The 25,876-nt window shown below is 42.4% G+C and overlaps 1 protein-coding gene across 3 annotated transcripts in view; it reads left to right on the plus strand.

Annotated features, from left to right (window-relative positions):
* Positions 1-25,876, plus strand: part of myo18ab (myosin XVIIIA b) — a 216,720-nt gene that overhangs the window by 92,223 nt on the left and 98,621 nt on the right. For all 3 annotated transcript variants that reach the window (XM_056283064.1, XM_056283065.1, XM_056283067.1), the window contains exons 11-19: positions 697-867; positions 1,191-1,281; positions 1,548-1,740; positions 2,141-2,227; positions 7,043-7,184; positions 15,197-15,356; positions 17,772-17,958; positions 18,222-18,429; positions 20,116-20,225. In XM_056283064.1, the coding sequence (XP_056139039.1) occupies positions 697-867; positions 1,191-1,281; positions 1,548-1,740; positions 2,141-2,227; positions 7,043-7,184; positions 15,197-15,356; positions 17,772-17,958; positions 18,222-18,429; positions 20,116-20,225 (1,349 nt within the window). The remainder of the gene's footprint in view (positions 1-696; positions 868-1,190; positions 1,282-1,547; positions 1,741-2,140; positions 2,228-7,042; positions 7,185-15,196; positions 15,357-17,771; positions 17,959-18,221; positions 18,430-20,115; positions 20,226-25,876) is intronic.

The raw sequence follows: 25,876 nt of genomic DNA on the forward strand, positions 1-25,876 counted from the left end.
ATCATCTCGCCATCCAAACAACTGTGCTGTCATGTCGCGGTGCAGAACTCCTCTATCCCACCAGACAAACTCAGTGATGGAGGAGACTGGTGTACGCCGCCATGTTCTTGCTGCAGTCATGGCAGACTTCACTGCGCAACAAGAGGTGCACTGTGCAAGAGACAGTTTGAAATCCGATTTGGGTGGCCAGAGCTTCCGTACTGAGACACATCTGTAGAAACCCGATTGGAATCACATTTCAAACCACCACTAAATGTAGTTTAGATCCGATTTTCAAAAGTTGCATTTCATGGGTTTTTTTGCTGTCCAGACTTTCTAAAATTAGTGTGGATAGAATCTGGATATGCCAAAAAACGGATCTGGGCGGGCAGTCTGAGCAAGGCCTTAGATTGGGTTTTAGAGAGGTCATGGCATTACTTTGAAGGCCTTAAAGTACCATCAGATGATATAACACAGAAGTATACACATGCTTACAAGTTTTGCTTATACAAGCCAGGGTTAGATGGACCTGAATGCCATGTGAAAGGAAACTTTCCAAATAAAAGCTGTAATCAACTTGGGGGAGTGAAAGAGGGGCTTATCAACAGTTCCAGTATTTGAAACCAAGGAACATAACAGGATTTTGGATTTTTTTCTTTTTTTTTATGAAAGAGGCTTATGTGTCCTTCTCGCCTCCCTATCCCACACCCTCCTTAGCTGGGAGAAAGCAGTTTGCTCGCCATGAGTGGGCCCAGAAGGCTGCCTACCTGTTGGGCTGTACCCTGGAGGAACTTTCCTCTTCCATCTTCAAACATCACACCAAAGGACTTCAGCACTCCACTTCATTCAGAGGAGGCCCCGAGGAAGCCGACAGAAGTGACGGCCCAGGTGAACGTCAACCTCTAGTCTCCAACCACAGCCTTTAATAGACCCTGTCAGCATGAGAAAATGAGGTTGACTATAGCTAGAGAACATTATAGATTATTTTGAAGTGCATCATTTTGTTGTTCATTTGTTCAGTGGTTCTCATGAACGTTTAAGGTATTTAAACCATTGTTTAACTTGGTGTAGCTGTTGATTGACAACCTCCAAACTTGGTCTCTTTCTCTCTGTCTCATTGTGTCTGTCATTCCTAATGACATTTCCTTCTCGCTTACCCTTCTTCTCTCTCATCTGTATCATTCTTTCCCATCCTCTCCCCCTGCTCTCAGGTCTGAAGATCACAGCCCTGGAATGTCTGGAGGCCATGGCATCAGGTCTCTACTCAGAGCTCTTCACCCTCGTCATCTCCCTTGTTAACAGGTCTGTTCCCTAACACTGCACCTCTGTCCATCTCATTCCTCTTACAGCTTTTTAAGTCCACTGTTATTTGGTAGTAGGGTTTCTGAGTATTTCAGTACCAATCTGACTTTTCAATGTCAACCACTCACCCATTCAATTAATGATTATTTTTAATGTCTCTGTTTGTCGTGTAATCATTCTTATTTTCTCGCTGAATGTATATCTAATGTTTCTGTCCTTGTCTTTTTTTTTCCTATCTCCACTGTTCATTTTCTTATGTGCTCCAGGGCTCTAAAGTCCACTCAGCACTCCCTGTGTTCACTGCTGATTGTAGATACACCAGGTTTCCAGAACCCCCGCATGGCACAGCGCCAACGAGCGGCCACCTTTGAGGAGCTCTGTCATAACTACACTCAGGAGAGGCTGCAGACCCTCTTCCATGAGCGAAGCTTTGTCCAGGAACTCGAGCGATACAAAGAGGTGCTCTTGTGTTGATATGGCAAACCACATGGACATTGGCACAGACTTAAATGCACTCTGCATTTACAGACGACACACTGCTTATACTCTCATTCTGAAGAATTGCCCAAGTACAGTAAACCTCTGCAGGATACACACAGATTAAATCCATTTGATTGTCTTAGAATTCCAACCCCTTTCTCTTTTCTTTTTTATTGTACTTCTCTTCAAATTCAAGGTATGATTGTCAGAATTTTAAATAATGTCACCAAATTTAAGACAAATTAACTCACATAACCCAATCTACAGTGTCACTATTAATAATTTCATAATGAACTGTAAATATACCTTTGGTCTAACTTTCTCTACTGTCTAGTCAAATGTAGATGACTAACCCAACCGTTTATCCCTCTGTGTATAGGAAAACATAGAGCTTGCTTTAGATGACATAGAATCCAGTACCTCATTGACTGTAGCAGTCGTTGACCAACCCTCAACTCAAACCCTGGTAAGCAGCAGAAACCTCAGTTCTGTGTCTGTCTGTCACATTGCATGTTTTCTTTGTGATGATTGCTCAATAATAAAGCTAACCCAACAATTCTAAAGCATGTACTTGGTGCTGGGTAGCTTGTGCTCACTCAGCAATAGCTACCCAGCTGAGCATTTGAGAGGGTTTTCAGCACAGTAGGATATATTAGCATTGTATACATCAAAATGGTAGAGTGGTAGAGAGATAAACTCTCTCTGCTTACTGACATTGAAAAAAAGGATAAGGGTGTGTAGATGGTAGTGTAGGGGGCTGAAGTGGCATAGTTGGCCAACACTGGTGTGTCCTTTGTACTTGCCTCATATTGTAATAGTCTAACATGCTGGACCCCCACAGTTGCAGTAATCATGTACCAGAGCTGTAGGCTTGAGACTTGAGACAGGTTCCAGTCACAAAAATTGGGAGTTGCGAATCGACTTGGACTCGTCTGCTGTGAGACTCAGATTTACTTGCGACTGGATTGCTGTGGGACTGGAAACTTGAAAGCCCAGACTTGAAATCATTTGAACCGGTAAACCATGGAGCAATTTTATTCTGAAAATAATGCATTTTAAATACATCCCTATTATGTCCACTTTAGCCTACTTTGTGGTCAGTTATGCCTCGTGCACATCGCACCAAAGTTCATGCAAAGCTGGTGGCTGTTTCATAATGAACTAAACAAACAATAAATAACTCTGGTGTAAATTATTCCAAATAAATGGTGGTTAAATCTTGAGACAAAGTTCTTGGCTGAGCCGAGGCAACTCCTGCTGGCTCCGGGGAGAAAGCAGAGTGTGGCTGTAAAAACCAGATTAGAGAAATAGCCTACTTTTCCAATGTTTTGCAGGCCATAGACCTATGAAACAAAAAGCGTTGCTCAATTCAGAAAATTAATTGAATAACACAAGTTGCTTTATAGTTTTTTTCTTTGTGTTCAGTATGTGTGGATTGATGGATTGTTGGTATGTGCCTGCATTCACGACTCCAGCACACAACCTTAGTGAGCGTTCCTACTTTTCGGTGTTGATTGAGCTATTTTTAAAAATTTTGAAATATAGCTTATTTATGATGGATTATCACTTGTATACTGTACCTGAAAGTATAACCTCTGCCCATTTGCGCTACAACCAAAGAACAATCAGCAGCGGTAGTGCTTAGATAGTTTTGTTAATCTGAAGTAAGCACAAAACAGACTTTGTATGTTTACTTATCATAGCTCATCCTACTAGGCTTTGCTCGCACCCTCTAGCCTGCACCACTATGCTTCTTGCCCTGCATTACCAATATCAATGTACAGACTTTTATTGCTTATTCCTGGCCCTGGGCTGCCTTCTCTAGTTTGGGTTAAATTGTTGGCTAAATGCACATTATGTAGTGATATTTCTTACTGATTGATATTTGATTGACCAACTTAAATCAGTGTGAAAAAAGAAACTGATGCACTTTCACCATGGTCGAATATATTGAGATACAGTGGACCAATCATAGGACAAGACAGATTAGAAAACCCATCAATCATGGAGAACGGAATTAATCTGCCTTTAATTTTTTTAGACAATTTTCAGTTTTAGTTATATATAATTATATTAATTTGAACTGTTGTTCTTTGATAATAACAAGAAGGTTAGAATAATAACCCTCCTTAGCCCATTAGTTGTGGGTGAGCTGAGACCTGCATTTAGTGTGGCCCTTTGCTTTTGGGGCCCTCATATCACATCATCAATCTACTAAACACTATTCTGCAAGATGTATGATTGGTTGGGATTTCTGCAGAGATGGAGATGATTATATTGCCATCAATAATGGAAACTTGAGACTTGCCATGATAGACTTGAGACTTGCCACAAAAGACCTGAGACTTACTTGAAACATTTGCCAAGAGATTTAAAAACAGCCCTGTCATGTACAGATTAGGGGTTTCACAGAATAGTCGACTGGTTGACTATCAAAACCACTAGCCAACAATGTACATAGTTGTAAGACTACTTGTTCATTTGTGGTTTTTGTACTGTGCAGTGGCCATGCATCTACAGCAAATTTGCATCTGGGGGCGCTGTGGTTCCAACATAGATTTGTTGGAACAATCATTTACTTTATCCCACGTTAAATAAACAGAATTTAAGGTATTTAAAGAAGGAAAGAGTCCCGCTGTCCCCATGTTTTGGTTTAATGAGTGGTCGTGTTAACTGGAGACTTTTGTGACAGCAGCTGTTGAAAACATGAACAGAACACGTAGTGTCCTCCTAAAAGCCTTTAATTTTACTTTAATCAATTTCAAATACACACTCATCCATGTTTAATATCTACGCTAACCATTTATGTAAGTTAAATTGTGCACAGCAAGACTCGTAACATTTCTTACAATGTGGGAAACAAACTGCAGCTGACTGTGCAGCTCCATTTTATAGCATTATCATCAATCAGAAAGTAACCCATATCGAATCATTTAACCTGTAATGTTTTAATGTCAAATTCCTCATTAGACGCCAGCCACTCTGCTAATCTATGTTTTCCCCCACATTAAAAGTAACTTCAAGAAATGTGAATGCTTCTTGTTGGCGACACCATTTAATTTGCATAATGTAGGATAAAAAAGGACCAGACCAATATATACTGTATTAAACATTCAATTCAAGAGGCTTTTAGGCTTTTCAGCAGCTGCTGTCACCATGACAACCATGGACACATTCGGTTGAAAGTCACCAGAACAATGGTCACACCTGCAAGAAATAGCTGCAGTCAAACATTACCTCCTGCTAGGACAACCTTGCTGGGGGTTTAGTCCAATCATTTTGCAGCTCCTTTGTAAACAGCATCTCAAAGCCAGTTGAGGACTCTATTTCATCTACCCCCAGGTTGGTCCCGCCTACATTAATTAACCCTTTACTGGTTGTATTTGAGACTTTTTTGACAAGAATTGATTGTTGTTATTGGGGGAAATATATATATATATCCCTCAATTAATCGCCTACTTGACTACTTTTTGGGAGTAGTTGATGACTACTAAAATGCAGCAGTCGTGACTGCCCTATTACAGATTCAGGAAATACAATAAACTGGAATTTAAAAAATGTGTTTTAAGAGCGGTTAACTGTGATTTATCCATCTTTCATTTGGGAGCAATATTAAACTTGACAGTCATCTTGGCGTTCACTCTCTTGGACAGTGATTTTTTTAAATTTATTTTTGATATGTGGGGTATATGTTTTTGTAGTTTTTTTGTAGTTTGGATATATGTGTTCTTGTAGTTTGGATGTGTTATTGTCTTCGTGTTGCGCTGCTGTGGTCTGGGGGGAAACAGTACTTTGTTTCATTTCATGTGCACAGGTGCATGAAATGAAATGACAAAGTGTTTCTGATTCTGATTCCTGATTGACAATAAAAGTACTTCTGTAAATGTCATGATAAAAATCATCATCCTGTGATATAAAAATTTCAGTTATGGTAACAGTTTTAGTCACAATGCTCATCATTATGTATACTCTTTAGGGAGAGCAAATTTCCCATTTGTGATCATAGATAGGTAGATTAGTTGTTCAGCAAAGCTTTGAGATGATATTTTCCCATATAATACAGTTATTATAATATGCACTTGTACTGCCATTAATCAAAGTCTGTGGAGATACTGATGGCAATTTTTCTATCAGGTCAAATGTTTTTTTCTCTTCTAATTCACCAATCAGTCGCCTTCTTGCTGAAAATTAATTTCATTCAAATCATCTGCAAAACTCTGCATGTCATAAAAATACCCCAGAAAGCGACATTAAAACTGCTTTAATTCAAAGGATACATTTTGTGGGGTTGTGATGATTAGCACATTTGTGTAAGTGTTCATACCAGTATAGTAGAAAACACATTAGAATGAGCAGAATTTGAGCATTATAAAAACAATGAATCAGCCACAGCATACCAAGGAGAGATACATAAACCAAGAAAAGGAAAACCAGATGTTATGCATGCTGTGCAAACAATTTACCTGATAATCCCAGCCACACAACTTCACTACATGGCCAAAAGTATGTGGACACCCCTTCTAATTAGTGGATTTACGATTTCCGCCACACCCATTGCTAACAGGTGCATAAAATCAAGCATACGGCCATGTGATCTCTATAGAAAAACATTGGCAGTAGAATGGGTCATGCTGAAGAGCTCAGTGACTTTCAACGTGGCACTGTCATAGGATGCAACCTTTCCAACAAGTCAGTTGGTCAAATTTCTGCCCTGCTAGATCTGCCCCAGTCAACTGTAAGTCTGTTATTGTGAAGTGGAAGCATCTTGGAGCAAAAATAGCTCAGCTGTGAAGCGGTAGAACACACAAGACAGAACGGGACTGTCAAGTGGCGAACTGTAAAAATCATCTCTCCTCAGTTGCAACACTCACTACCGATTTCCAAACTGTCTCTGGAAGCAACGTTAGCACATGGACTGTTGGTTGGGAGCTTCATGAAATGGGTTTCTATGGCCGAGCAGCCGCACACAAGTCTAAGATTACCATGCGTGATGCCAAGCGTCGGCTGGAGGTGGTGTAAACCACACTGCCATTGGACTCTGGAGAAGTGTGCTTTACTTAGATTTCGCTTTGATAGTGATAGTGAAGTAAGATTCATCATTCCAGAGAATGATGAATCTTACTTCACTATTTGTTAATCTGACTGACAAATCTGGGTTTGGCAGATGTGAGGACAACACTACCTCTGGGATCACTGCTTTAAATTATAAAATACTGGACCAGAACTTGGGTGACGTGTTTCTATCTTTGTTCAGAGCATATCTTTGTGTGTGTGGGACCAGGTGCGTACCCTTGCCAGGACAGATGAAGCACGGGGTCTACTGTGGCTGATGGAGGAGGAAGCCGTTTCGCCATCAGGATCAGAGGAAACATTGCTGGAGAGACTGTTTAACTACTATGGTCCCACACAGGGAGAAAACAAAGGTAAACACAGTCACTCATTTATATGATCATTTCCTGCCTTTCGTCCTAGACACAGCGATACAAATGGCCTCGATGTCCTGCTGCCTGCAGTAGCTATGGAGGACCAAAGGTGACAAATGGTTAATGCGTTATTTATTGTTGCAGAGCTCTATTTTTCAAAATGGAATAACTAAATGTGCCTTTATTTAATCGAAATCTACTACAACTACTACTACTACTACTTTTGGCTGCTCCTCTTAGGGGTTGCCACAGCGATTTTGGTTAAAATAATCATTTGAATATATATAGCATTGCACGTAAATTAGGACTTTGGCATTAACTTTTTGTTAATGCCAAAAAGATGAAACATGAAAAGTTTACTTGCCTTGTTGGATCATTGAACATGCTTGTCCAAAATAGAAAATATGGTTCTTAAAAAAAAAAAAAAAAAAAAACCCAAACTACAATTTATGGTTCTACTTTTACAATTATTGTGATTTATTGAATTCAACAGCATACAAATTAGAATAGCAGACAATATGATCTTCCTTGCTGGGAAACTCCTGACAAGGGGTGCAGAACGTGATTCCCTCTTGTTTTTCATGACCGAGCCATGGGAAAACATCAAACCAGCTTATAAACTTTCTCTGCCTCTTTGCGTCATAATTATTTTTCAGTACTTCCTCTACCATAGCCATTTGTGAGCGGTCTGCCTATGAATCCCCCACCAGTAAATTGTGAAAATGAACGTTTTCATTTTAAATGAAAAGGAAAATATATGCAAGAAAAGTTCATTTTGCTGTACCATAAATTGCAGATTTTCAAAAGAGTAATCTGTAGCTCTTATTATTTTCACCACAAAATGTGACTGTCTCATAAAAAACCAATGCAGGAGAGTTGCAGAACTGTTGACGGCACAGATGTCACACTGTGTTTTGATGCATTTTGGTTTTGACTCAACTGTGGTGGATTTCATAACACAATGACTACAACATGTAGTCATTGTGTTATTTCAAAGTCACTATTCATTTACTGTTACGATTGATTTACATTCAACACAAGTGAAAGTTTCTTTAAGTTGAAAGATGACTCATTGCGGAACAAGTCTACTCATATTCTCATACCTGTCAGGCGAAAACGATGTCGTCTGCAAATTCGGAACAGAATGTGTATGTTCCCCTTTAAGGCTAGGGTTTGCCTCACTGTTACTAGACAAATGAAAGGTGTTTCCCAATGCCTGTGAAAAAGCAATATTCGGTCATAAAATGGTGAAATGATGTTTTTTTTTTGTCATCAAGATGGCGCCGTGTACGGTAGTCTTGGTTCTGTGCTCTCTTGTACTTTTTCTGTATTTATTTATTTGTTTAGTTTCCAGTGCCCACTCACTGATCACATACAGCAGGGAAGAGCTTTTAAGTCTCCAACTGTCCACTGGACAAACTGAAAGGACTTTTTTACTGACTTTAACTGAACATTTTAATGAAAGTCTTGCCGAGGTCTTGATCGGTACAGCCCTGTGTAGACTACGACAAAGACGCCGAAGGGGGAAGTGAGCCGGAGTGCTCATTAAACTGTGCTCCCGTCAATCCACCTGGCGAATGTCTGCTCTCTGGCCAACATGATGGATGAACTGCTACTCCTTAATGGTAAAAACTTGGGACTTTTCCAGATCTGCCGCCCTGTGTCTCACTGAAACCTGGCTTAGTGAGCTTATCATGGACAGTATACTTCATCTGCCGCAGCTAAAACTCCTCCGGGTGGACTGCGAAACGGAGCTATCGCGAAAAAAACAAAAAAACAAAAACGGGGTGGCAGCATATGCTTCTACATAAATGAAGGTTGGTGTACGGATGTCACAGTGTTGAAGAAATCATGCATCCCTCACGTAAAGCTCCTTTTCACTGACTGTAAACCATTCTATTCACTGCGGGAGTTTCCAACATTTATTCTGGTCGGTGTCTATATCCCACCCCAGGTCTGTGTTAAAGAGACGTTAAAACACCTGGCTGATCAAATTTCAAACATGGAGCACAAATCTCCAGACTCCCTACTCATTATCCTTGGGGATTTTAACAGAGCAAACCTTAGCCACGAACTGCCAAAATACAGACAGCATGTCAAATGTCTCATCAGAGACAAAAACACTCTGAATCATTGCTACACAATATTAAAGGACGCCTATCACTCTGTCCCCTGTGCAGCCCTGGGACTCTCTGATCACTGCCTGATACATCTTATCCCAACCTACAGGCAAAAACTAAAATCGTCAAAGCCTGTGGTTAAAACTGTGAGGAAATGGACCAGTGAGTCAAAACTGGAGCTCCAGGCCTGCCTCAACTGCACTGATTGGAGTGTTTATGAGGCTGGATCTACAGACCTGGAAGAACTTACTGACACTGTGACATCTTACATCAGCTTTTGTGAGGACATGTGTGTGCCCACCAAAACCTTCTTTACCTTCAACAACAATAAGCTCTGGTTCACAGCAAAACTCAAGCAGCTTCATCAGGCCAAAGAGGAAGCCTACAGGAGTGGAGATAGGATCCGGTATAACAAAGCCAGAAATACACTCACAAAGGAGATCAGAGTGACAAAAAGGTGCTGGATAAGCGGTTCAGATAATGGATGGATGGAGGAGACCATCCCCCCACACTGCAGGGAACCATCAACAAGCTGACAACCTAAATGGGTTTTACTGTAGGTTTGAAAAGCAAACTTTCACACCCCTCACCCCCTCCAACCACAATACACAACCAACTGTACTCCTTGCCAGCCCCTCTCCCCTCCCCACCGAACCCCCACCCGTACTCAGGATCTGTGTTCAGGATGTTCACCAGCTCTTCCAGAGACAGAAGACCAGGAAGGCACCAGGCCCGGATGGCGTATCACCCTCCTGTCTTAAAGTCTGTGCTGACCAGCTGGCCCCCATTTTCACACTGATCTTCAACAGATAACTGGAGCTGTGTGAAGTCCCCTCCTGCTTCAAGAGTTCCACTATCATCCCAGTCCCCAAGAAACTCCGTATCGCAGGATTAAATGACTACAAGCCCATTGCCCTAACGTCCCTGGTCATGAAATCCTTCAAGAGACTGGTGTTGGCCCAACTGAAAGAAATCACAGGCCCCCTGCTCAACCCCCTGCAGTTTGCCTACCAAGCAAGCAGGTTAGTGGAGGATGAAGTCAACTTGGACAACAGCACTACATCTTTCAACACCTCGACTCCCCAGGGACACACGCAAGGGTCCTGTTTGTGCACTTCACCTCAGCGTTCAACACCATCGTCCCAGATATCCTCCACTCCAAACTCGTCTGGCTCACTGTACCAGCCCCCATCTGCCAGTGGATTAAAATCTTCCTGACAGACAGGAGGCAGCTGGGGAGGCTGAGGAAAGTAATATCCAGCACCCGGACAATCAGCACTGGCGCGCCCCAGGGATGTTTGCTCTCCCCTCTACTCTTCTCCCTCTACACAAATGATTGCACCTCAGGTGACCCGTCTGTTAAACTCCTGAAGTTTGCAGATGACACAATGACGATTACGCTTTGGCCTTATCCAGGATGGTGATGACTTTGCATATAGATGGGAGGTTGAACAGCTGACCCTCTGGTGCCATCATAACAACCTGGAGCTGAACATGCTCAAAACAGTGGAGATGACAGTGGACTTCAGGAGGAGTCCCCCAACACTGCTCCCCCTCACCATACTCAACAGCACGGTGTCTATGGTGAAAACCTAGATTTCTGGGTTCCATAATCTCCCAGGACCTAAGGTGGGCATCCGACATAGACACAATCATCAAAAAGGCCCAGCAGAGGATGTACTTTCACCTCCAGCTCAAGAAATGCAACCTGCCCCAGGAACTACTGATTCAGTTCTACACTGCAGTGATCCAGTCTGTCCTCTGCACATCCATCACTGTTTGGTTTGGTTCAGCCACCAAACAGGACATGGACAGACTACAACGGACAGTTAGGTCTGCAGAGTATATCATTGGTGCCAACCTGCCCTCCATTCTGGACTTACACCTCCAGAGTCAGGAAACGGGCAGGCAACATCACTGCAGACCCATCACACCCTGGTCACAACATGTTCCAACTCCTCCCCTCTGGCAGGCACAACAGAGCACTGTACCCCAAGACAACCAGATATAGAAACAGTTTCTTTCCTTGGGCTGTCATTCAAATGAATGCTTAATGCTGTCAATAAATGCAACTATTTTGTATATACTATATTGTTCATTGTACATATACTGGTACACTCTGACATGTCCATATACCTCAGGCATGTATGTAAGTAACCTGCTAACATCAATTTCAGCATCTGTGATATATTATCTGCACCATTGCACCTTATCACCTCTTATTTCTCCAGTATAAGTCAATCCTTGTGTATATGTTACGGGTAATGTGGAAAAACGGTTAATGTGCAAACTACCCGGTTAATGTGCAGATTACCCAAAGGGGCGGTTAATGTGCACATTACCTGCCAGAACGGGTTATCTGCACATTAACCGGGTAGTCTGCACACTACCCGCTTGGCCTGTTAATGTGGAGAGAACGAACCACATTATCCACATTAACTGGGTAGTCTGCACACCACCCGTTTGGATGGTTAATGTGTGTGTGTGTGTGTGTGTGTGTGTGCGTGTGCACGCGCGCGCGGATGCGCAGATGCGTGTGCACATGGTTGCTTTAGGCTACTTGCACAGCACAGCTAGTCTATCGACAATCTGTTTGCTCCCTCCCATATTCTCGGTTAGATTAGGATATGATCGATGAAATATGTAGGCTACTAGTAGGATATTAGCCAGGCGAGGGAGGGGATCGGGCACATTTTTGTCTTTTTTGGTGGTTGTGTAAAAGTGCATCTGAAAGGTATCGCCCCTTCATTCATTTTTCTTGCCTGATTGGCAGACAGGAATTGCATTTTGACATATTTTTTCGCTACTTCTGCTGCTACATACTGGGCTTATAAGACGAATTTTGTTCTGTTTTTATATCATCTAGTCTTAGTATTTTTTCCCCGCCAGTACCCCTCTTCCATAAAGTTTTATTTACCAGTCTGTCCACGGAGTGATTGCCATTTCGGATTGGTTGAATGACGCATGTCTCCAGTGAGAGTAGGCTATAGCAGCCTGATGGGAGATGGCCGAGACTGATATGTCTTTTCACCCTTGTCAAATTTGTAGGCTATTCATTCACATCAGGGATCAGATAGAGAGCGAGGAGGAGGGCTCATTTTTGTGTTCTTTGATGCTAATAGCCTAGTTATACAAGTGGGGGAAAACGTTACACTAAAGACAGAATGATATCGCCAACGTCTGTTCTTTCATATACCACAACTTGTGATTCCTCAGATGGCCTCACTTCATGAGTCATTAGGCTAAAGGCCTATTGCTGATTTAAATATCAAAATATCGTAAAAAGATGAGTTGCAGGTTCTTTCCATCCACATTAACCATCCAAACGGGTGGTGTGCAGACTACCCGGTTAATGTGGATAATGTGGTTCGTTCTATCCACATTAACTGCCCAAGCGGGTAGTGTGCAGATAACCCGGTCTGGCGGGTAATGTGCACATTAACCGCCCCGTTGGCTAATTTGCACATTAACCGGGTAGTTTGCACATTAACCGTTTTTTCACATTACCCATAACGTATATATATGGTGTAATGTAATGTGTATCCACCACTCTAAACACAACAGGTATCACCGGCTTGGACACCATAGCTATTGGAGTACATCCGATTCAACAGCCACTCAAAGTGCTTTACATTTCTGGTCAAATCTGAATTTCAGACATCTGTTACAAGCCGTTTTCTATACAATCGCTATCTATTTCGTATGCGTAAGGCTACCGAAACGTGATTTACAATGATTAACTTATTCACACATGTATTACAAAAAGATTTGACATGAGCCCATTTGAGACTATTGACATTAAGCAGACCAGTGACCGACCTTAGTCGGTATGCAGATAATGGATTGTCGACAGCAGTGGAATGGTCACCAGAAACTACAAAGTTATTTTCCTGCACCTAACATTGCCATTTCCATTATTACCATGTGGGAATGAATCAGAGCCTCTGAACAGTACACAGGCTTTGCACATTAACACGGCCGAATGGGTTTCCATGTTAACTGTTCTAATAGATTTAATCATTTCAGTGCATGCCAGGCTAACCACATGCATAAAAATCGGTTATCACTCAACAAATCAAACAGACTGACAAATTGATTATGTTGCTGACTTGTGAGCCACTATTGCAGCAGTGTTGTCAACCAGCACTTGCTACCATCAACGTCGCTGTTGGCCGAACATGATATTTAACATCCTGTGACTTTACAACTTAATCATTCATAACTGCTTGATTTTCTAGTAACAAAAGATGTGATGTTAAGACGATGGATAGATGGATGGAAATTAGATTCAACTATTTTTGTGAAAATGAATGTTAAGAAATATTTAATTATTTGTATTATTTAACAATTTAAAATAGCTGGTAAAACACACACACACACACACACACACACACACACACACACACACACACACACACACACACACACACACACACACACACACTGATCAGCCAAAACATTAAAACCACCTGCCTAATATTGTGTAGGTCCCCCTCGTGCTATCAAAACAGCTCTGACCCATGGAGGCATGGACTCCACAAGACCTCTGAAGGTGTCCTCTGGTATCTGGCACCAAGACGTTACCAGCAGATCTTTAAGTCTTGTAAGTTGTGAGGTGGGGCCTACATAGATCGGACTTTTTTTTCCCCCATCACATCCCACAGATGCTCGATCGGATTAAGATCTAGGGAATTTGGAGGCCAAGGCAACACCTTAAACTTATTCTTTGTCATGTTCCTCAAACCATTCCTGAACAATTTTTGTAGTGTGGCAGGGCACATTATTCTGCTGAAAGAGGCCACTGCCATCAGGGAATACTGTTGCCATGAAGGGCACGTGTTAAAGTAATAGCCACATGAATGCCAGGACCCAAGGTTTCTCAGCAGAACATTCAATTTAAAAAAAAAAAGTTTTTTCTTAATTTAAATAGCCCAATATCACAATTTACAATTTGCCTCAGGGGGCTTTACAGCAATACAACTTGTCCTTAGACCCTCACATCAGATATGCAACAACTCCCTAAAAAAAACCCAGGGAGAAAAAATAAGAAACCTCAGGGAGAGCAACAACATTGCATCACACTGCCTCCGCCGGTTTGCTTTCTTCCTATAGTGCATCCTGGTGCCATCTCTTCCCCAGGTAAAAGACACACACGGAGCCGGCTGTCCACATGATGTAAAAGAAAACATGATTCATCAGACCTGGCTACCTTCCTCCACTTCTCCATGGTCCAGGTCTGATGCTCACGTGCCCATTGTAGGCACTTTCGCCAGTGGAAAGGGGTCATCATGGGCACTGACTGGTCCACGGCTAGGTAGTCCCATACGCAGCAGGGTGTGATGCAGTGTGCTGTGACATATTCCTCCTGTAACCATCATTAAAATTAGCTGTGACTTGTGCCACAGTAGAGCTTCTGTTGGTTCGGATCAGATGGGATAGCCTTTGTTGCACTCGCACATCAATGAGCCTTGGGCACCAAACACCCTGTCGCTGGCTGTGATTTGTCCCTCCTCGAACCACTGTCAGTAGGTACTCGCCCTGCTGACCAGGAGCCCCCCACAAGCCTTGCTCTGACACAGTCATCTGGCCATAACAATTTAGCCCTTGTAAAAGTCGCTCTGGTCTTTAATCCTGCCCACTTCTGCATCCAACACGTTGACTACAAGAATTGATTGTTTGCTTACCGTCTAACCTACCCAGACCTAGGACATGTGCCCTTGTCTGGAGATGATCAACATTATTCAGTTTACTTGTGAGTCACTGTCATAGTGTTTTGGCTCATCAGTGTAGGCTATTTCAGCCACACCCATTGCTAACAGGTGCAAAAACTCAAGCATACAGCCATGTAGTCTATATTGATTATAGATACTTAACCCCAGTTTTTACTTTTAGGTCCCGGTTTGCTGCTGAAGGGGGAGAAGGCCAATTACTTCCTGCTGGGCCACAGCTGTGGAACAGACTGGGTGGAGTATGATACTCAGGGCTGGCTGAGCCACGCCAAGCACAACCCTGCCTCGCAAAATGCTGCCATGCTGCTGCAAGACTCCCAAAAGTAGGATTACACACTGACATTAAATGGACTAGACTGCCCCTTCAGTTAATTTTACATAGGTGTGTGCATGCACAATATTGATTTAAATTTTTTTAAAAAGTACACCCATTCATTAGATTGTTAAAAAGAAATTAGCACATCATATACAGTGCATCCGGAAAGTATTCACACCCCTTCACTTTCCCCACATTCTGTTGTGTTACAGCCTTATTCCAAAATGGATTAAATTCCTTTTTTTTTCTCATCAATCTACACACAATACCCCATAATGACAAAGTGAAAAAGGTTTTGTAGAAATTTTTGCACATGTATTAAAAATAAAAAACTGAAATATTGCATGTACATAAGTATTCACACCCTTTGCTATGACACTCAAAATTGAGCTCAGGTTCATCCTGTTTCCACTGATCATCCTTGAGATGTTTCTACATCTTGATTGGAGTCCACCCGTAGTAAATTGAATTGATTGGACATGATTTGGAAAGGCACACACCTGTCTATATAAGGTCCCTCTGTTGACAGTGCATGTCAGAGCAGAAACCAAGCCATGAAGTCAAAGGAATTGTCGGTGGACCTCCGAGATAGGATTGTATCGAGGCACAGATCTGGGGAAGGGTACAAAAAAATTTCTACAGCTTTGGCGGTCCCAAAGAGCACAGTGGTCTCCATCATTCGTAAATGGAAGACATTTGGATCCACCAGGACTCTTCCTTGAGCTGGCCGCCCAGCCAAACTGAGCAATCGAGGGAGAAGGGCCTTGGCCAGGGAGGTGACCAAGAACCCGATGGTCACTCTGACAGAACTCCAGCATTCCTCTGTGGAGATGGAAGAACCTTCCAGAAGGACAACCATCTCTGCAACCCTCCACCAATCAGACCTGTATGGTAGAGTGGCCAGATGGAAGCCTCTGCTCAGTAAAAGGCACATGACAGCCCGCTTGGAGTTTGCCAGAAAGCACCTAAAGGACTTTCAGACCATGAGAAACAAGATTCTCTCGTCTGATGAAATCAAGATTGAACTGTTTGGGCTGAATGCCAAACGTCACGTCTGGAGGAAACCAGGCAGCTCTCATCACCTTGCTAATACCATCCCTACAGTGAAGCATGGTGGTAGCAGCATCATGCTGTGGGGATGTTTTTCAGCAGCAGGAACTGGGAGACTAGTCAGGATCGAGGGAAAGATGAATGGAGCAAAGTACAGAGAGATCCTTGACGAAAACCTGCTCCAGAGCGCTCAGGACCTCAGACTGGGGCAAAGGTTTACCTTTCAACACGACAACGACCCTAAGCACACAGCCAAGACAACGAAGAAGTGGCTTCGGGACAAGTCTGTGAATGTCCTTGAGTGGCCCAGCCAGAGCCCAGACTTGAACCCCATTGAACATCTCTGGAAAGTCCTGAAAATAGCTGTGCAGTGACGCTCCCCATCTAACCTTACAGAGCTCGAGAGGATCTGCAGAGAAGAATGGGAGAAGTACCCCAAATATAGGTGTGCCAAGCTTGTAGCTTCATACCCAAGAAGACTTGAGGCTGTAATTGCTGCCAAGGGTGCCTCAACCAAGTACTGAGTAAAGGGTGTGAATACTTACGTACATGCAATATTTCAGTTTTTTATTTTTAATAAATTTGCAGAAATTTCTACAAAACCTTTTTCGCTTTGTCATTATGGGGTATTGTATGTAGATTGATGAGAAAAAAAGGAATTTAATCCATTTTGGAATAAGGCTGTAACATAACAAAATGTGGGGAAAGTGAAGGGGTGTGAATACTTTCAGGATGCACTGTATGTTCTATCAGTAAGTGTATCATGTGCAGAGCTAAATAAGCAGGGGACTTTAGCCCATAATCCAGTTATCACTTTATACAATACCAACTAACAGTTGTCAATTATAGTCAAAAGCTTGATGTTTCAAATGAATTTTGTATAAGTGAAAACAATGCTTTGAGGAGACCACAAGACAACGCAAGGAGCAGTTAATAGGTCGATATAATACAATATGCCAATTGTGCATTCAGACTTGCTATATGAACTTGATAAAATAGAGTAACAATTACTGTCTAAAATTCTTATGAGAAACAGCAGGTGCTTGGCTGTCATTAATATACAAAAAAACATGGGCCTATACAATTAAGATGCACCAATATAATTTCTTTTAATTCCCCTTTCTTTCCATTGCCATCCCCCTTGCCCCATATTTTTTTTCTGACCCCTTTGTTGAACTCTACTGCTCCTCAATCTCTAAATTTCTCCCTTCACCATATATATATATTTATTCTGTCGCTATCTAACCCATTTCTATGTACACTGTTATGCCCACTTTCTTTCCCACCATGCTGTTCTATTTAATTTTTTCTGATGCTCCGCTATCTACACGGCTCTACCAACCCAATGCTGCACCCACAATCAACACTGCAGGAAGAACATAAGCGGGCTGTTCATGGGCAGAGTAGCTGGGGCTACAGTGCTTTCAGGCTCCGTCGCAGGTCTGGAGGGCGGCTCTCAGCTAGCCTTACGACGTGCCACCAGCATGAGAAAGACCTTCACCACAGGCATGGCTGCTGTTAAAAAGAAGAGCCTCTGCATCCAGATCAAACTGCAAGTGGTATGTTTCGGAAGAGAGTGCTGGGATGGTACAGCGTATGAATTGTTTTGATTTGGTCTACTTTTGTAGGAGGGAAGCGATACCGAAAGATAGAAAGAATGATCTATGAAACAAAAAACAAAACCTAATAGACACGTAAAAGTTTAAGCGTTGATTGAAAATCTATTGTAATGGTGAACTGTTTCGTCCCCCTGCTTTGTTGGAGCCATCTGCAGAAAGATTTTAAAGCTAATCTTTGATTGACTTTGCTGTGTCTGTTTTAGGATGCTCTGATTGACACAGTGCGTCGGTCCAGGATACACTTTGTTCATTGCCTGCTGCCCAAAGCAGAGGCAGTGGGTGCAGGAGGTGATCCCCGTGTCGCCCATGGAGAAAGTTCTGATGCTGGCCTCATGACGCTTGATGCAGGCCTGCTCAGGGCCCAGCTCCGTGGCTCCAAACTACTAGATGCATTGCGAATCTACAGACAAGGTAACTATTGAGACTTTTTTGAACCCCGAGTTCCTTTTTTTTTTCCCTCCATACACTCACATATAAATGACTTGATTGATATAAACAAAGTTGAATCAAAGAAGGTTGAATTAGTTCATCTGGATACAGCATTTATTGACAGATGTCTGTCAATAAACGCTGTATCCAGATGAACTAATTCAACCTTCTTTGATTTTCCTACCTGGATTGTGGAGCATGCATGAAGTCAAAGTTGAATCAGTTCATCTGGACACAACGGTTACTGAGTGAAAAGCTTCATCACTCATCTGAGTGACTTCTTCAGTCTCAACTGACTGCAGGTATCCCCACTCTTATAAGCAGCACAGTTGCATAATGACTGAAACCAATGATCAGTTTCATATAAGATGATGACAGATGTACTCTTAGGGCACCCCCAGTTCGGGGATGGTCGTTCCCTCTTCACATAGATGACTTCTTTGACTCCCTGTTCAAACCAGCGTTCCTCCCTATCAAGGATGTGCACATCCTCGTCCTTGAAAGAGTGGCCACTGGCCTGTAGATGGGTGTGGACTGTGGAGTCCTGGCCTGACGTGTTAGCTCTCCTGTGTTGTGCCATCCTCTTGGCCAGCATCTGTTTGGTTTCCCTGATGTACAAGTCTGAAGCAATCCTCCTGGCACTTAACAGCATACACTATATTGCTCTGTTTGTGCCGGGGGGACCTGATCCTTGGGGTGGACCAATTTCTGGCACAGCTTGTTTTGGGGTTTGGTGTTCTCAATAAACATCCAGATGAACTGATTCAACTTTCTGTGATTTCCTCACTGGATTATTGCGCATGCATAAAGACACTAGATTGAAACTTTGTATGTTTGCGTAAGAGTTTTTTTTTTAGGCAGTTCTTATAGTTGTTAGGTAGAGACTATGTTTATCAACCCTTGAAGAATGCAGCAGATTGGCAAAATGTCAGCAGCACATTATTTAGCTGAACTTGAAATTATGTAAAGCTCAACTGTTGACATTCAGTGGAATTATGTTGAGTGGATGGTTTCATGCTCAAGTACATCTAGGTCTTGGAAATAATATAGACGATACAGAAGTATTCTCTGGTTTGAAACTCTCAGCTAAGTCATCTAATATATTTTAGACTATGTAAGTAAATTTGTTAAGTATGATTTTATTGTGCAAGGCTTTTGAGTACAATAGTGCCTTTAAATGCAAAATTAATCTTAATGGGTTCTTGTGACCTTCTGCATGTGCCATAAAAACGATTTGTTTGTATCACAGAAAGTTGAATCGGTTCATCTGGACACAACATTTCTGCCCAGATGAACTAATTCAACTTTCTGTGAGTTCCTTACCTTGATCATGCATAAAGACAGTTTGCTTTTACATTCTTGAGCTCTTTATCCATACCCAAAACCCCTGTCCATAGCTATTGTCCCCATCTATTTCTTTTATACGCATGAGAACCCTTGTCAGTTGTTGTGCTAGCTCTGTGGTACAACCTGACATTCAGAACTTTGTGTTTTTTGCTCTGCTGTCCTTTGAAGTTATTTTCTGCTGTGCTCCCTTGAAAATATGTATTGACAGTTGACATTTGCTTGGAACTCAACAAACAGTAAAACTTGACATAGCCTGGGTCTGTTATTCATTGCTCCTCTTCTCTCTTTTGCCTTCAAACCTCCCATCTCCCTTGTCTTCAGGGTATCCTGACCACATGGTGTTCTCTGAATTCCGTCGACGCTTTGATGTACTTGCACCAAACCTGACCAAGAAGCACAGCCGCAACTACATTGTCACCGATGAGAGGAGGGTAATTAGCAGGATGCTTTCTACTTCTTTCTCTGGCTCGTGTTCTCTTGCCCCCTCCCCACCACAAACCAACCATGTGAACACCTTCCATTCCCTCCTCTACTCTCCCCGACTCCTGTCTCCTGTCTTTCTCATGCTCCAAGAGACATTTTGTAGTGTATCCAAAAGGCCGATGGCATACGCTACTTATAAATCACTGGCAATGGGAGGGGTTCTCTCTTTGCTCCAATTTATCACCACCCCCTACCCTTCTCTCTACCACTGTCTTTCATAATCTTCTGTATCTGATGGTGAACAGTTAAGGAACATCCCTCAGCATGTGATGTGTGTTCATCTCTATGTTGAGTTCAGCCAGTAAACAAAGCATTTGAGTGAAGACAAAGAGTTGAGATTAAGAGAGCATCTGAATTTTGAGTAGCCCGTGTGCTTAAATTTATTTTTAAACAAAAGAAGAAAGAAAAAAGGACGAGAAGCGGTATAAATTGGTTTTCTTTTAACCACTGTTTAGAAGCTCAGAGACGGTCTGACTGATGTACTTAGTAAGTTTACTGTCAGAACATGAAGAAGGAAGATTGTTGTGTGGACTTCAGGGAGGAGTTAAGACAGGCACTGGGTGATAGTGAAGAGTTGCCGGATGGCTGGGCAACCACTGCAGAAATAGTGAGAGATGTAATGATAGGAACAAACGGAGGTTTGCTTGTTGTCATTTGTGTGCCTGTCAGATGAAGCATGCGCAGAGGTGGTCGTTTGTGTGCGTGAGTTGAGAACGAGGCTTTAGGTGAACTGCACATATTCTGACAGTGTGTCCTGTAAACATGTGAATGAAAGTTACGTCAATAAGAATAATCTCTTTCAAGTTAGACTACGATGTCGTTGAAGAACCCACAGTACAAACAAAACATGGTGTCAGAAGATGGACTTGAAGAGAAAAGACGAACTTCAGAGTTAGCAAAGACTAGCCACATTGTTGGATCATGCTAGCGGTGTTAGCCACCCAGCGAATTAGCCCGATATACATCAACGAGTCAGCAGAGGATATCGTTAGCCTCTTTACAGTGGGAGAAAGAGGACCTAACGAAGTTAAAATGGAAGTATTACACCCACCACCCAACCTTCAGCTGACAGGTAATGTGGCTGAAAATTGGAGAAGATTTAGGCAATGTTTTGAGCTGTACCTAGCTGCAGTCGGCTCTGACGAGAAAAGTGACAAAATTAAAGTGTGGGTGTTTTTGCATGTTGTGGGTGATGAAGCACTGGAGGTTTATAATGACTTCACTTTTGATGCTGATGAGGACAAGATGAAGCTGAATAAAATAACTGCAAAGTTTGAGGCTTACTGTATACCTAAAAGGAACGTGACATTTGAGAGGCACAGATTTTTTCACGCATGTACAGAAAATGGGAGAGACAATTGATCAATATGTGATTGAGCTGAGGAACAGAAGCAAGACGTGCGACTTTGGAGGGCTGACAGACTCATTGATAAAGGACAGAGTTGTGTGCGGGATTCCAAATAATAGTCTAAGGGAGAGGCTATCGAGGGAGCATGATTTGGACCTGGAAAGAGCAATAACACTGTGTAGAGCAGCAGAAACTGTGAAAATGCAAGCAAAAGAGCTGTTCAGTAAAAGCTGCAGTGTGGGTGCAGTGAGAAATTATGCACACAGAGCAGTAAAAAAGAAGAACACTGCTCCCGAGGTGAAAAAGGGAACGAAACCAATGAACAGAGACGGACCAGGAAAGACATGTGGTCAATGTGGCATGAAGCATTCTAAAAAAAAAAAAAGTCCAGCATATGGCAAAACATGTAACAACTGCAACAAAAACAATCATTATGCCCTGTGCTGTAGGAATCAAATCCTACAAAGCAAAGTCCACACAGTGGATGAGAGTGACATGGAGGAATTCTATGTGGATGTAGTGACAGAAAATATAAGTGAAAAAAGAACTGGATAATGACACTGAAAATGAATGATATACACAATGCAATGACACTGGATACTGGAGCTCAAGCCAATGTGATATCGGAGACTGAGTTCAAGAAAATTACACCTAGACCTAAACTATATGACACAAAAGTGAAAGTAAGAGAATACTCAGGAGCAGCAATACCTGTGAAAGGAAAATGCATGGTGAAAGTGACACACAAGGACAGAGAGTATACACTTGCATTCATAGTGGTGCTGGAGGATGTGCAGGCCATACTAGGTTTATCTGCCTGTGTGAGACTGAACCTAGTAAAGAGAATGTACGTTATAGAATGTGAAGGAGAAACAGACTATGATGAACTCATGAAAGAATATAATGACCTATTCAAGGGTCTCGGCTGCCTTCCTGGGGAACACACAATCAGGATGGATAAAAGTGTGCCACCAGTCATTCATCCATGCCGTAAGGTGTCATTTGGACATGGTGGAAAGCCTGAAAGTGATAGAAAAGATTGATGAGCCGACTGAGTGGGCGAGTTCCCTTGTCATCGTGGACAAAAAGAATGGAAAGCTCAGAGTCTGCATGGATCCATGAAATCAGAACAGAGCAGTAAGGAGAGAACACTTCAAACTTCCTACAAGAGAAGAAATAATGGCACAGTTTGTGAATGCAAAGTACTTCAGCAAGCTAGATGCATCATCAGGATTTTGGCAACTGAAGCTGGACAACACAAGTTCTAAATTGTGCACAGTCAACAGTCAGTTTGGTAGATATAGATTCCTTAGATTGCCATTTGGCATCGCTTCAGCACCTGAGGTGTATCACAAGACAATCCACATGATTTATGAGCACCTGGAAGGAGTGGACACAACAATGGATGACATCATAGTATGGGGAAGCACAAAAGCTGAACATGATGAGAGACTGAAAAATGACCTGGAAGCAACAAGAAAAGAAAACTGGAAGCTGAATAGAGAGAAATGCCAGCTTGGAGTGAAAGAACTGACATTTGTGGGAGACATCCTGAACAGGGAAGGTATCATACTGGATCCCAGAAAAAGTGTTAGCAATTGAAAACATGCCAAGGCCACAATGCAAAAAGGACATACAGAGGTTTAATGAAATGTTAAATTACATGGTAAAGTTCATACCCAATTTCTCAGAAAAGATGGCGCCCCTGAGATGGCTAACTGAAAAAAAGGATTGAATGGGAATGGAATCATGAGCAGGAGAAGTCATGGAGTGACCTGAAGATGTTGCTCACAGAAGAACCAGTTCTGAGGTTTTATGACCTGGCAAGACCCATCAAGATTTCATCAGATGCACCAGAGAGTGGGCTTGGAGCTGTACTCCTGCAGAAGTATGATGACTGGCAACCAATCGCATATGCATCACACTCATTGACAGACGCGGAGACGTGATACACACAAATTGAAAAAGAATTACTCAGCATAACATATGCCTGTGAAAGATTCCACCAGTCCGTGTCAGGACAGGCAATCAGTGTTGAAACTGACCATAAGCCACTGATTGTGTTGTTCCAAAAGCCACTCAATGACTGTCCACTTAGAATCCAAAAAATGATGATCTGGCTGCAACGCTACACGCTGAATGTGATGTACACCCCGGGTAAGCTGATGTACACAGCCGACACGTCTAGAGCTATTGACCCAAAAGAACCAGTGAATACCAAGATAAATGATGATGTGAACGCTTATGTGAATATGATCACACGTGCACTACCCATAGCAGATGGGAAGATGGAGCTCATAAAAACCAAGACAAACAGAGATTAAACTCTAAGAAGACTGAGCAAAACCATCATAGATGGATGGCCCCACATGAAGCAAGATTGCTCACCTGACATCTCAGAGTACTGGAACCGCAGAGCGGAACTGTCAGTGGTGGAAGTAAAATAGTCATCCCAAAGAGTCTGAGACAAGAAATGCTCAAGAAGATCCATGGAGGACATCTTGGGATTGAAAAATACAAGAGAAGCGCATGTGAGGTGATGTACTGGCTGCAGATCAATCAAGATGTGACAAATGAGGTGTCAAACTGCACGACATGCCTGAAATATCAAGCAAGCAATCCTGCTGAGCCACTAAAGCCACGCCCAGTGCCAGACAGACCATATCAGAAGGTAGGCACAGAACTATTTGCTTCTGAAGGGAAAGACTACATTGTGTTTACAGACTACTACTCCCTGTATCCAGAGGTCTGTAGACTGCACACTACAACTGCAGAAGCAATGATAACATCAATGAAAGCCATATTCTCTAGAAATGGTGTGCCAGGCAAGGTCTTCACAGACAATAGACTACAATTTTCCAGTGCGAGTTTCTGACTCTTGGCAGAAGAATGGAACTTTGTGCACACAACATCAAGTCCTCACTACACACAATCCAATGGTTTAGTGCAGGGGTGGCTAACCATGTGCCATGGAGAGCCATGTGTATACAGGTTTTAATTCCAGCCAGACTCCACACCAGGTGATTTCACTGATTAGCAACCCTTCAACCAAAGAGGAAGATTGTATCAGTGAAATCCCCTGGTATGGAGTCGGGTTGGAATGAAAACCTGCATACATATGGCTCTCCATGGCACATGGTTAGCCACTGCTGGTTTAGTGGAAAAATCAGTTCAGGCAGTGAAGAGGCTGATGCACAAGGCACAGGACAATGGAATGGATTTCTACCAGAGTCTGCTGGTAGACCACACAACACTGCTTGAGTGTGGTATGTCACCAGCACAACTCCTTATGGGACATCGCCTGAGATCAAACCTACCCATCCAGGAGAACCTGCTGAAAACAAAGGAGGGGGAGAAGGTGAAGAGGTTCAAAGAACAGCAAAATCAAAGCAGAAGTTCTATTTTGACAGAGGAACACAGAACCTCTCAGAACTTTATACTGGTGACCAGGTGAGGTTCAAAGACAAAACAAACACATGGGCACAGAAAGCAACCATTCTTAGTGAAATCCAACCAAGGTCATACACCATTCAGACAAAAAATGATGGGATCCTGAGACGGAATCTTCTTATGGGACTAGTCACATCAGATTAGAGGACTGATGCTGCCAGACAACCTCAACACACACTTGAGAATCCAGCTCAAGTTCAAGAACACACCATCAGAAGATCCACAAGACATGTGAAGCCACCTGAGAGACTCACTGAACAGTTTTAAAGACATTTGCTTAGTTGTAAAGTTATTATGTCATAATTTCTCGTTAAGATTTACTATAGTTGCACACTTGAGTTAAACAGACTAAGATAAGAGTAACTTGTACTAATGGGGATACATTAAGTTAGTTAAGAGCTAAGGCTGATTTTAATAAGTTGAAAAAAGGAGTTATGTTCATAAAAATAGAATACTTTTAAGAGAGGGAGATGTGATGATAGGAACAAATGGAGGTTTGCTTGTTGTCATTTGTGTGCCTGTCGGATGGAGCCAGCACAGAGGTATGGTCGTCTATGAGTTGAGAACGAGGCTTTAGGTGAACTGCAAGTATTCTGACAGTGTCTCCTGTAAACATGTGAATGAAGTTACGTCGATAAATAATAATGTCTTTCAAGTTAGACTACGGTGTTGTTATTGAAAAACCCAGAAGACAGCTAGGAAGTTACTTGATGTGTCATCAGGACAGAGGAAGGAAGACAAGGAGACTTGGTGGTGGAATGAGGAAGTACAGCAAAGTATACAAAGGAAGAGGTTAAAAAG

The sequence above is a fragment of the Lampris incognitus genome, chromosome 7 (assembly GCF_029633865.1).
Source record: "Lampris incognitus isolate fLamInc1 chromosome 7, fLamInc1.hap2, whole genome shotgun sequence".
Lineage (NCBI taxonomy): Eukaryota > Metazoa > Chordata > Actinopteri > Lampriformes > Lampridae > Lampris > Lampris incognitus.